Below are 12,791 nucleotides of genomic sequence, written 5' to 3' on the forward strand. Positions count from 1 at the left end.
GCTATCAAGTGGGCCCGGAAAACAGATGAAAGGATTGCTCCTGCACACAGGGAGCAGCATTCTTACCCCCAAGGTCCCCCAGGAGACTTGACCTCAGATGGCCGGCCAAACTGACAAGTGCATCTAGCACTCCTCCTCCCTTCTGACGTGGAGGATGCTGGCCCCGCCCTATCCTACAGTCCGTGCAAAAATAAAATTATGATAAAATACATGTGTTATTTTAGTGTTCTGCTTTTTTTCTGCCTTTGAATAGTGGGGTGATGCTCATCCACCCCTGCTAGAGCCCATCAGCCTATAGTTTTAGTTGGAACACCTTATTAATTGTTAGTTTCCCTGTACTTGTTTGAAAATCGAGATTTATGTAAGACTGGTCAGTCAAATTAGGAATTCAGTTTATATGCTTCCATTGCATATCACAACTCCACAAAGGAAGAGTACATTGGAGGTCAATGTGGCACCTGCAGAATTTCCCCCAGCGTTACAACACCATAAATTGGCCTTGTACACAGCATTCAAGGCTCGCCTGGTTCTGATCAAGTTGCCAGTAGTCTATGTGCTATAGATTCTTCTGATTCTTAGTATTTTTAGAGCTGCAGTTCTGTTTTCATCTCAGTGTATAAAGACAAAGAAAGTTCCAAAACCCTTCCACCACACGTGTGCAACATTATGACATCGTTTTTGTGTAATGTTTTGCACATATTTCAGTGATAGCTTTAACTGGTGGTTATTAACTTGTCTTGTAAGTATACTCTATTATGCGTGACAACTAGTACAGAACACCATGCTTTATGGAGATGACAGAACTAGCGTCTTGAGAAGGTGTATAACTAGAAAGTGAAATCCAAGTCTGATTGAGTAAAATACTGATGCTTAGTGAAGTAATAATTGCTGTATAACATGTTTCCTTTTCCCATTAAAGTTAATTGTCATCCCATGCATCGCATCCAGCACACAGACTGTGGGGATTTACCAACATGACAGGTGGCAGTGTTGATCTCAGAATGATTAATCTCAGACTCCTATTGTTTTTGTCAAGTTATATTGGGGCTTTTATTTGGGAATTCCCATACTAATCTCAGAATTGCTTTTTTATTATTATAATTTTATTATTGGAATCCTCTATACCCATCTCTCCTCTTTACCAAAATATTCTCCACAATCTTCAAATACCTACCTGAACCTATCCTTTCATTGTTTTTATTGTTTTTAATTTATGGGTAGTGGCCCTGCAGCTACCTTTCCTTACCAGAACCCTTTCCTTTCTCAACTGTAAACCATCCCTTATCACTCCTGTAACAATTTCCTTAACACATAATACTTCACTTTACCACTAAAAATGCATTTTTACTCATTGTTTTTAATGTCTTGAATTAATTACTTGAAGGTTGTTATATTATTTGGTAAATGATCCAAAAAGAATGTCTCGCATTCGCACTTTGTTCTGAGGTCCAGAAGTAAAGGTAAAATTCTGATATACAACAATTTATGTTCCAGATTCTGATATACAACTTAACACAGCCTCTCTTCCGTTGATTCCCTACTGCACATATTTTTGTGAGGTCTGGTAATGTTGTGGCTTCTTGTTTAGCATTAACTTACCAAGATGGTTAGTTCTGCCAGGCAAATGCGTACATTATGGTTACTGGTAAGTAAGTGATGCCACAGTTTAAAGGCCAACTCATGTCTAACCAACCTGCCAGTATTTACATCAGCCCACAAGTCCATGGAACAATCTCTATGCCTACAAACAGATTGCAGACTTGTTAGATAATGGGTACATAATTGAATTAGCCAAAAAGAGCACGACTTACAATGGGTGCAGGGAAAAATAAAATTCTGAACACTCTGAAGTCTCGGAGACACAATACTGTCAGCACACACTTAAAATAAATTACATTTACAAAAAAGCATGTATACATTCGTAGATCAATGAATGCTCGGTGATAAACCTTTATCAAATGTATAATAAAGAGAGAGTAATGGCTTAGGAATTCGATTTTATGGGGTCACATGTTTTTGAGCGTTTTTCCATTCTAATCTATAAACTTGCAAGTTATCTATTATTGATCATGTGTAATAAAGTATTTTACTAATCTGTATAAAAAGGCCTGTCTGTGAACAGGCACTTGAGAAAAACTGTCATGGCTGAGGTGCAGTCCACAGTGTGTTTTTCTTCCTGTCGCAATAGTAAATACTGTCTTTTGATTGCCAGGAAGAGTCTGCGTGGTCATTTTTGAGTCTCAAGAGCATTTTCGTTCACCCCATAACAACAACTAAGTAGTTGTGGAAGACCAAGCAGATGTATTTATTTTTAACACCAGAATACCCTCACAAATAATTGTATTCTATAAATATTATAATAATGATACTACCACTACTACTAATAAAAGTGAATAATAATAAAAAACCCGTCAGTATTGTCTACAAAGAATCACAGTCAATTCAGAGTACAGCTTCACCACAGACCGCAAACACCTGTGAATATTGCCCTCATCACCATGCACATCACCCAAATTTCTAACCCAGTGTCATCTAGATCCCCATGACTGGCACTTACTGCCCCAGAAATCATTGCATTTCAATCTCTCTGTGAAAGCAAAACGATTTTAAAGTGCAATCTTATGTGATAGTAATCGAAGGTTAATTAGGTGCACATAATAAATTATATTTGTAAAAGAATGCTTCATGTAATGTGTGTGTATCTTTTTGTTGTCCATCCAGTACATACAGTATCATTGACTAATGCCTAAATCACCAGAACCACTTTTTTATCCATAGTTTCTACATATTATTCTGTGTACGGATCTTGTTCATATGTACAATATTTTTGATATGAAACGTCATATCGCTCATGTAAGAAAATACATAAAATGAAATGAATACCGGTAAATTAACTGGCAAATTGCACTTTGTCCAAATCTTAACAAATATTATCATGTAAATCAAATTAACAGTAGAAACATTATCATTCTCTATCAAAAGAATCCTTACAGTTGAGATGTTTCAGCAAGTTTGTGTACAGGTGAGCATAGAAAAGGACTTTTGCTACACTGGAAAAGTAATTGTGCTTATTCAGTAAATATTATATTAAAACTACAAATATTTCCCTTCATCAAATAAAAATGGCTTGTTGCTGCAATCTTAAAATCGCATTTTAAATATACACAGCAAGGATGGTTTTGGGGAGTCTAGTAAATGGCAGTCCCTGTGTTAAAAGTGGTGTTGAAGCTAGCCTGACCTGCTCAAGAAAATGTATTATGATATACAAAACAGAAAACAATATAAACGTTTCTATAATCCTTTCATTTCTTCTTGGCTACTTCCATTGTTTTTATTGGTACTCATGCCACTTTAACCAATTTCCAGGTATCCAGTATGACTTAGGAGAAAGAAGACATTGAAACAGTTTAATAGACCAGTGGTTCCCAACATTTTGACTTCTGTGGACCCCCACTTTATCATTACTGGAGCCCAGGGACGCTCACTGAATCTTTGTTGGAATCCAGAGACCCCCCACTGAGTCATTACTGAAAGCTGGGGACCTAATCTGTTAATATTACCTAATTTTCTAAGCAGCAGCGGACCCCCTGAGGAGGATTCATGGACCCCCAGGGGTCCCCGGACCACAGGTTGGGAACCACTGTCATAGACTACAAACATTGACCATGTAACCTCTAAAACCAGAATACCCAATGGTGACTGCCTAATCACTTCATACACTGCTGCATGGTTATTCTCGACTTAATCTTCTACATAAAGGGCCCTTTACACCTTTGATTACTTTCATTAGGATGTGGTAGACCAGTCATTTTATTTAACTCCATCCTAAGTTTGCAACTTTTGACTGTCAAAAATGATCAATTTTTATAGTACGTTTTTAGTTTTACATTTTCACACCTTTTTTTCCCCAGGCAGGTCCTGTTGGAGGAAAATGCTTTCTCATCGGCTCTCCTATTATAAGACAACTAAGGGTTTCTGAAAACGCCTCATGTGTGGTAAGAAGCTGCAACACAAACTACTGTTCAGTCTTTGAAAGGACCATTGGTGCAAATCCTGCACGTTGAGTGAGGCAGCATGGTTTCAACAGGTTGGGCTGCAACCATCGCAATGAGTTGACAATGGGTATTTTCTCTTAAGCTCTACTTTCCTGCTCTTTCTGCTGAGAAACCAAAAGTCTTCAGATGCCTCTATCCCGACTACCAATGTATGAGTTCCTAACTTCTTGAGGATAATGACATGGTAGAAAAAGAGGAAAATGATTTGGTCTGTATATTGTAGAGTGTATTGAGCCCACAGTCTCCAAAATGCAAACCCATATCAAAGAAGCCCCAAAGAGATTCCAAACAGAAGAATGATGAAGGCAGAATGCCAGCTGCAGGGAAAGAGTCCATTTATTTCTATAAAGTAATGACTGAAGCCACCAACTGGTCACACTAGCAGTCCAATCACCTAGTCTGGAATCTCTGAAGAGTTCCTGCTGAGTTTCCGGAAAAGAACAGTGGCACAGACAGAACACAAGGCAGGGGCCCATTTGTGTAGGTAAGGAGAAACAGAAGTAAAACTGTAGTTTAAGATGAAATACAACCCTTAGTGGGAAAAATGAAGAGGAGATTTCAAGGAATGCCAGTACCTTGGTGAGCCAAGGGATAAAATTAATTTAAAAAATGGGAAAATTAGGTAGGATTTAAAATATTATATAATTATCTGACAATTCACCACGTGGAGAGCGTGTATAATTCTTTTTTTGAATCTATATATATTTTATTCAGCTTACGTAAAAGCCATTGCTGACATGTATGTCACGACCCAGGATAAGAGAACAATAAAAGACTCCTTGGAAACAAGCATTGGCAAAGGCAATAGGCCCTGCCTTTGCAAGCGGTTCTATTTTTGTTTTCTCTAGTCTACAGGAGTTGTGTGGATAGTAAGTATAGATTGTTTGTGTTATGTGGTGTACATGATGTTTTATTGTTATGAATATGAAAGATACAGTGTTCTAGATTACGTACACGTTACTGAGCTCCCTACTAGCGTGGAAACAAGATCTGGATGCAGTGTAACTTCATTATGTCGAGCTGGGTACCTCGGGGTGAGCAGCATTTTTAAGGAGACATGGGAGGCAGGGTTGGCTTTACATAACACAGGTCAAGTAAAGAGTAGAGTTCAGATTGCTTTGCAATCACGTAGGCCAATGCCATATGTAACTAGTAACCAAGGGTCACACAGCACAGGCTCTGCAGACTAAATGAAGCTCACTGAAGGGTGGTCGCAGCACTCTGGTGTGGCACTTGCTGTTGTACTGAGGGTATCGCAGGGCACACTCTGGGGGAGGGCAGGAGGACACAATGAACAGGCACCATATTGGAGACGTACACAGATTTGAGTCAGGAATAGGTAACGGTACACAGCAGTGTAAAGCAGATGCGATTTATTCACAAAAAAAGCCACGAGGGCCCTGACACAGTCGAAGTGGAGTGTTTGCAATTGAGGTCGTGTTATTTTACCGGCTGTTGGATAAATACTAAAGAATCCCAGCAAAGTTTATCAAAATAAATGTTGAATACACTGTAGCTTTGCCATTTGCCTACCCGTCAGCCAAACAGATATTTATATGGTATTTTCCCAGCTACTTATATGTTGTCACTAAGAAGAAAGCATTTGTCACTATGTTAAACAAAGGACCTGACGCCTGAATGAGAGCCCCTTTAAAAGCAAATATATTACAAAAAAAACACACATATTAAATATAAGTAGCAAAATTGACCGAACACAGCGAAGAGAAGTACATAGGGGAGCCAGCTGAAAAAGGCACCCTCTGGTAGAATGCTGAAACAGAAAGGAAAAAAAGTACCACCTAAAAAAGTGAGAAGTGGAAGGATACAAGTAAAGACATGGGGGACCAAACAAAAGGAATAAAGTCTACAGCACCTGACCAAGAAGAAGCAAAGAAATGAGTGAAAATGAAGCCAACCAATGATAAATTATGGGCGAGCTCTAAGCCCACTATATAGAAAACAAAAGATCTTGCAAGTAACAGCGTGTATGTTGTCTCTAACCCAAGAACTAAAAAAGGAGCACTGAAGCCTCTACTCACCTGCTACCAAGGACACACTGATACCCCGTTTCATAAAGATGTATGAGACCTCTTAGTGTTTAGTGTGCTATACAAATCAATATGACATAATTTAACACTTCAAGTGTGAACAGGTATTTGGACTCAATCATCGTTGCTCTCGGTTAACTAGTGGGTTTAGAACAGGCAGATCACAGGCAGGAGGGGAGGAAGACTTGGTACCAACAATTGCCAAGCCTTCCCTACAGCCTAACTTCAATAACCTGCAACACCCACTCGCCAATGATACACAGAGCCATTGACAACCTGAGAGTTAAATGTCTTCATCTTAAGGACAGTGACAGACAACAGATGCTGCAGAGAATGAAAGATGATACAAATTGAAAGAGTTTATTCATCACATTGCTGTTGTACTACGTGCCAACCAGGGTGTCGATATGCCAACACATAGTTTGATTTAAGGAAAGCTAGCAACTTTGCCACATTGGGATTTATCTGTAAATCTGTTCATCCATGAGGAAAATTAGTCTGCTTAGGTTACAATGTCAATCAAAATATTTTAGAGAAGCCAGTAACATTCAGCTGCTGGCATCAGGACGTTGATGCTTCATCTCTTTAAACTGGGGGAGGGAGCAAAATCTCTATGAACAATGCAACTAATATATCTAGACGTTGCGGTCACTGCAACCATTTTAAGCAGAGGAACAGCTGAAAACTTCTGGTGACCAGTTTTGGTCTGAGCATTGATTTGTCATGGTAAACCTAAAGTTCTGCTCTGTATGGTGACTGCACACATCACTGCAATTTTGCATTGGTGATCAGGTGCTGCCCACATACATTTGTTAACATTTAAAGAAGACCATAAGGCACCCAGATAAGAGTAAGCTGTTTTGCGAATTTTGTGGAGGCCATGATTTGTTCATTTTTAGGTCCAGAGGTCACAGAAGTTTCACGTTGTGCAGGTGGGTGGATATTTAACTAAGTAACACATTTGGGTACAGAGGGATATCTAAACTGGCTCGTACAAGACCTGGTATTCCTTGGGTGTTACTGGCAGGAAGCTGGTGCAGAGATTTGATAGGGTTGCGCTGGTGACTGTCTGGTTCTTCTCTGGTGTATGTTTACATTCATTTTGTCAAGTTCTCCTCGGACAGCAGTGGTTTTGTTTAGTGATGGGACAAGATCAAAGGAGTTACTTTTGTTATTATGGCACTTGTGTAGTGTACACCAACAACAAAAGTTTAACACTTTTGGACAGTCCAAGAAATGTGACTCCCACCACATATACAACAAGGTATTCTGTGACAGGATTACACTTATGAAGCACCCTTTAAAATTGTAAGTGTGCATTAAACGATGCAATGTTAAGTACCCAGGCTGACAAGCCCAAATATTTATGGTTATTTGCACAGATCTTCAATTGGGAAAACTACTTTGCAGTTGCCAAAAATAAAAGATAAAGGCATCTGTAAAACAATGACTATAGGTACCCTAGTACTACCCACTTTCCTTGAACAAGCATTTGCAATGCAACGGGTCTCGCATTTCTCCGAGTTAGAGCTATTAGCAGTTGTAAACTCCCAACCGGATTTTTCTTGCCACATGAAATGGAGAAAAAAAAGCACGATCGCGCTGCTACAGTTCACTCGTAGTGAAACCTATCAGCAAAAGTGCAATTATCTACGTAACGGCAAAAGTGCAATTAACTATGTAACAGGGTCGATGTCATGCAAAGCGCTCGACTTCTGCCAAGAGATCGCGCTGCGAAAAAAGCAAAAAAGTAGTCCACAAACCGGATGGAAAACAGCGAGCCTCGTATGTTTTCGGTACTTCGTCGCTGTGCTCAGGGAGGGCTAACCACCGGAAAAGGCATGACGTATGCATGTCTTCCACTAATGAAAGCAAGCAGATTTTAAAAGGCAAGCCCACGAACCAATGAAAGACACTGACGTGACATGGATGGGGCTCCGAGCCCTTTTCTAACTACTAAAGCGTCTCGCAAGCGATACGCATGCGCAAGCACATGCGATGCAGTCTCGACCCTAAAAAGGAAATTCAGGAGTAAAACAGGAAAATAATAAATGTGTAGTATTTGTAGAGGGACCAGAAGATTGAGCTGCAGAACATGCCTGTGCATGTCAGAGTAGAATACAGGGTCTAAAACATGAACTCCGACGGCCACTAATAGAAAGAGTTTTATTCACCACAGCTGTTGTATTTTACTTACCAACACTCCTGAACCAAGATGCCATTATGTCACCTTGTTTTACACTGGCGTATCAGTGGGGGCAGCTTCCCCGTGAGAGTTGAGCACAAGGCTTTTTCTTTTTGGTAGTTTTAGGTAGTGCGAACTCAACCCAAAGGTGTTCTATCAGCACCAGTTACGTTACACAAGGGCACATTCATATTTTGATAAGCAGAGAGACATTAAGTGATTTGCCCAGAATCACAGGATATTGAGCTGACGCTGAGACTCGAAGCTGGTTCCCCAGCTTCAAAGTCAGCAGCTCTGGCCGTTATGCCACATCCTCTCCTTGATTTTGAAATCGGGCGGCTTCCCACTGACGACAGGAACGGTGGGCATCAGAAACCATGGGTGACTACATAAAACACCATTCTTTCATCATTCACTCATATAGTCCCCAATAATTAGTAATAATAAAGGAATATCCAAAATGTATTTTTAATAAATAATCCCATACAAAAAAAACAAACATATAAAACCACAATAATATGGAAGAAATACATTTGGGCCCAAAGAGGACCTCTGTACAGCCTATAAACAAAACTATAACATCAGTGGGAGACAATACACAAGACACCCTCCCTAGTCTATCATTGGTCACTGTCCGGTTTAAGATATCCACAAGCCAATTGACTGGTGCACCAAGTTCCTCGTCTATTATTGACCAGTTCCAACGGATCCAGTTTATAACTAAACTGTCGTACTGTGCCCTGTCCCCTTGGGTGGATAGGTTGTGGGGGGCCCTATCTCTCCATTGTTTTTAGTATATGACTTAGGATGGTGTCAGGATATATGTCTACAAGAATCCATTGAGGGGAGATAGGTATTTTGGCGATTGTGTACTCAATAGTCACCTTTCATATCCTACGTGATAGAGATGCACGGTGTTAGAAATGGGGTCTGTAGTTGGCAGAGGTATACACCCTTGTCCAAGGAGAGACCACAATCCTAGTCAGGGTAAGTCACAACACAATCCAAATTATCCTGTGCCCACCCTCTGGTAGCTTGGCACTGAGCAGTAAGACTTTACTTAGAAGGTAATGTGTAAAGTATTTGTGCAAAAGTCATACAGTAACACAGTGAAAACACCACAAAAATACACTACAGAGGTTTCGAAAAATAGATAATATTTATCTGAAGAAATTGAGGTCAAAACGACAAAGATCCAATAAGCACAAGTTGAAATGTCACTTTTAAAAGGTTTAAGAGTCTCAATCCTTAGAAATCAATAGTTGGTTCTTTGTTACAGACAGTACATAGGATCCGTAAAAAATAACGATGCACGGGGATCACAGAGGAGGAGATGTGTGGAAAAATAAGGTGTTACGTTGGATTTCTGGCGCAGCACAAACGATGCGTCATTTCTTTCCATGCTGCAAGGGGTTGCGTCATTTTTCAGGCGTGCAGTCTTGGTTCCTCACTGTGATGCGGGGATATTTTGACACCTATGGATGAGGCGTTGAAAATCCTTGATACGCTGGTAGAAGGAGCAGGTGCTGTGTTGATCCAGTAGGCAATGTGTCGAATTTTCCGTCACAAGGCAGGCGATGCGTTGAATTTTCCGTCTGGAAGTCAGCGCTGTGTCGTTCCGGTCGGCGGTGTGGCTATTTCCCAGCCACGATGCAGGCTTTGCATCGATTTCTGCAGGCGTTGCGTTGATTTCCGATGTACAAGGATTTTTTTGAAGAGGTGAAGTCTTTGTTGGCCCTGAAACTTCAGAAACATGAGGTAAGCTCAATCCAAGCCCTTGGAGAGCACTTCAGGAGGAAGGCAAAGTCCTTCCAGAAGTGTCCAAGGCCAGCAGGGCAACAAGAAAGGCAGCAGTCCTTCTCAGCAAAGCAGCCCAGTTGAGTTCTTTGGGCAGCCAGGTAGTTCCTCTGACAGTGCAGGTGTAGGTCCAGAAGTGTCTGTTTTGGTGGGGTCAGAGACCCAGTTTATAGACCCAAAAATGCCTTTGAAGTGGGGGAAACTTCAAAGAATGGTTTCAAAGTGCACAATTTTCCCTTTCAGCCCAGTCCTGTCTGCCATGATCTCCGTGGGGGGTTATCAGTCCTTTATGTGAGGTCAGGCCACTGGCCTTTGAAATTAAAGTGTGAGCCCCTCCACCCTTCCTGCCTGGGAAGACCCGTTCAGTATGCAGATGAATGTAGATGTCACTGAGTGTCCTGTGTTTGTGGTTGTCTGGATGGAATGCACAAAGGGAGCTGTCAACCAGCACAGACCAGACGTGGAATGGAGACAGGCTGTAAGGCACTGATGGCAGTAAGTGCAGAGAAATGCCTGCTTTCTCCAAATGGCATTACAAAAATAGTAATATTAAATCCAATTTCACCAGTAAGCAGGATTTTCTATTACCAGCCTTGCAGTACCAAACAAGAAATGTCTGTTCCTTCCAGATCAGAATCTACCACTGAGGAGTATATGAAGACAGTTCTAATGCTAGTCTATGAGAGGAGAAGACCTCACAGTATTGGAAAACCAATTTATGAGTTTTTCACATTGAACATGTTAAACACGTATGTACACATCGTGCCTTTTACCTACATAGCACCCTGCCCTGTGGGTGGGTTACCTAGGGCATACCTTAGGGGCGACTTATATGTACAAAAAGGGGAACTTAAGGCTTGGCAAGTTGTTTTGAATGCCAAGTCGAAGTGGCAGTGAAACTGCACGTACAGGCCTTGCAATGGCAGGCCGGAGACATGATTAAGGGGCTTTTTATGTGGGTGGCACAATGAGTGCTGCAGGCCACCAGTAGCATTTACTTTACAGGCCCTGAGCACATGTAGTGCACTTTGCTAGGGACTTACATGTAAATTAAATACACGCCCTTGGGCGTGTGTGCAACACATAACCAGCCAATGAATTACCCTGGAGGCTCACTGCAGGTGCCATTACAGGAATTCTAGTGTGGGGGTTTGGTTACAACAAAGTTCCTTTTGACATTCAGAGTCGCCCTATTTGCTTTTTATGGAAAATTCATTGCTGAGGTAGGATGCCTGTCACTTTCTTTACCATGCTCACCGAGGCACGCACTAAGATAAATTGAAATGTACTAGAGCAGCCTAAGCATTGCTCAATAAATCACCCTCGTGTGGTACTCAAAGCATACAAATGGCGGAGGATACTTCCACTCTAAAGAATACATCTGTCCTATGGCACTTTTAGATTTATTTTTCTTCGTTCAGGTCAATATGGGGTAAAATGTTGGCACTGAACTTTGTGTTCTGGATCCTAATGAGACAACTTGTCAGCCTTTGGTGTGTGTGTGTGGTGTGTGTGTATGTACACTTATATGTGTGTTGGTAGATGGATGGATAGATAGATAGATAGATAGATAGATAGATAGATAGATAGATAGATAGATAGATCTTCCAGGAAGCACAGGGGTGCCCTCTTTCCAGTCCACTTGCATCTCTGTTGCTGCACATGAATTAAGTGAATCCTTGCCTGTATGACTCGTATCTAAACAGACACCAACTGATGCAGGAGCATTTCAACATGGCTTTCGGTTTCCTTGCCATACAATCTAACCGCGCCCGAGGCTTGGATTGTCAGCTCTACAGGCACAGAGGCATAATGGGGTTAGAGCCATGGAATATATTCTTAAACATTATATTTTTAAATAATTCAGGGAAATACTTTAAATCAACCAAATCCAGGATACACACTGGAATTAACACATCAGGTCTGATACTAAGGCATGTGGGTGGAGGTTCTGATGTTGCCTTGTGCCTGAATATTTGTCTGACTTCACGTGATATGAAGCGGCAGTGGGCCTACCCTTCAAACAATGTCACTTTGACACCGGTGCTGGTGATAGTTTCAAATTATTCATGCAGATAAAAGCCACTCTTCGTTTTTTAATGTTTGAATGAATGGCTACTGTACAGACCAGCCTTCTATATCAAAGGCTAAGTATTTCTCACCTGGTCCCAGGTCACCCCTTACCTTGCTTGTTCCCACTACGTCCTATGTGATAAAGAAGTGACATAAGAAGCAATGACTAGCTTTGAGGTCTCAGATTGATTTGACCCATGACCAGATGTCAGAGTAGAATCATTCCTCAGTAGTGAGAGGGAGTGTTCAGGCTTCTGGAAAAGCAAGAGTCATTCATAGTTGACAAAAGAACCCAGGAAAACTCATACCTTACCTTTTTGTTCAGTTGCCCCTTACTTGCCAGTTTTCCAAACTAGAGTTTGTTTACTACAGTATCATTGTTGATTAAATATGAGTTCCAAAGGAATCTGAACTGTTTTGAAGTTTGACTTAATGGTACTTGAAACATTCATGGTAAATTGTGGCCTACACTTCAGGTCCAGCACGTTCCCAGAAGCACTTATTTCAGCCGGAACAACTCTGAGAGGCAAATAGCATGGATGCGCGTAGTGGAGGTGATAGGATATGTGTGCTGCATGGCCCCTTAGTTGGCCACTACAGAATATCAGAGGCAGTCAGTGTCATGAAATCCAT

The 12,791-nt window shown here is 41.1% G+C and overlaps 1 protein-coding gene across 1 annotated transcript in view; it reads left to right on the forward strand.

Moving 5' to 3' along the window:
* Positions 1–12,791, forward strand: part of PKD1L1 (polycystin 1 like 1, transient receptor potential channel interacting) — a 1,079,023-nt gene that overhangs the window by 889,490 nt on the left and 176,742 nt on the right. The window contains exon 55 of the mRNA XM_069216140.1: positions 3,912–3,995. Within this exon, the coding sequence (XP_069072241.1) occupies positions 3,912–3,995 (84 nt within the window). The remainder of the gene's footprint in view (positions 1–3,911; positions 3,996–12,791) is intronic.

Source organism: Pleurodeles waltl, chromosome 2_1 (genome assembly GCF_031143425.1).
Source record: "Pleurodeles waltl isolate 20211129_DDA chromosome 2_1, aPleWal1.hap1.20221129, whole genome shotgun sequence".
Classification (NCBI taxonomy): Eukaryota; Metazoa; Chordata; class Amphibia; order Caudata; family Salamandridae; genus Pleurodeles; species Pleurodeles waltl.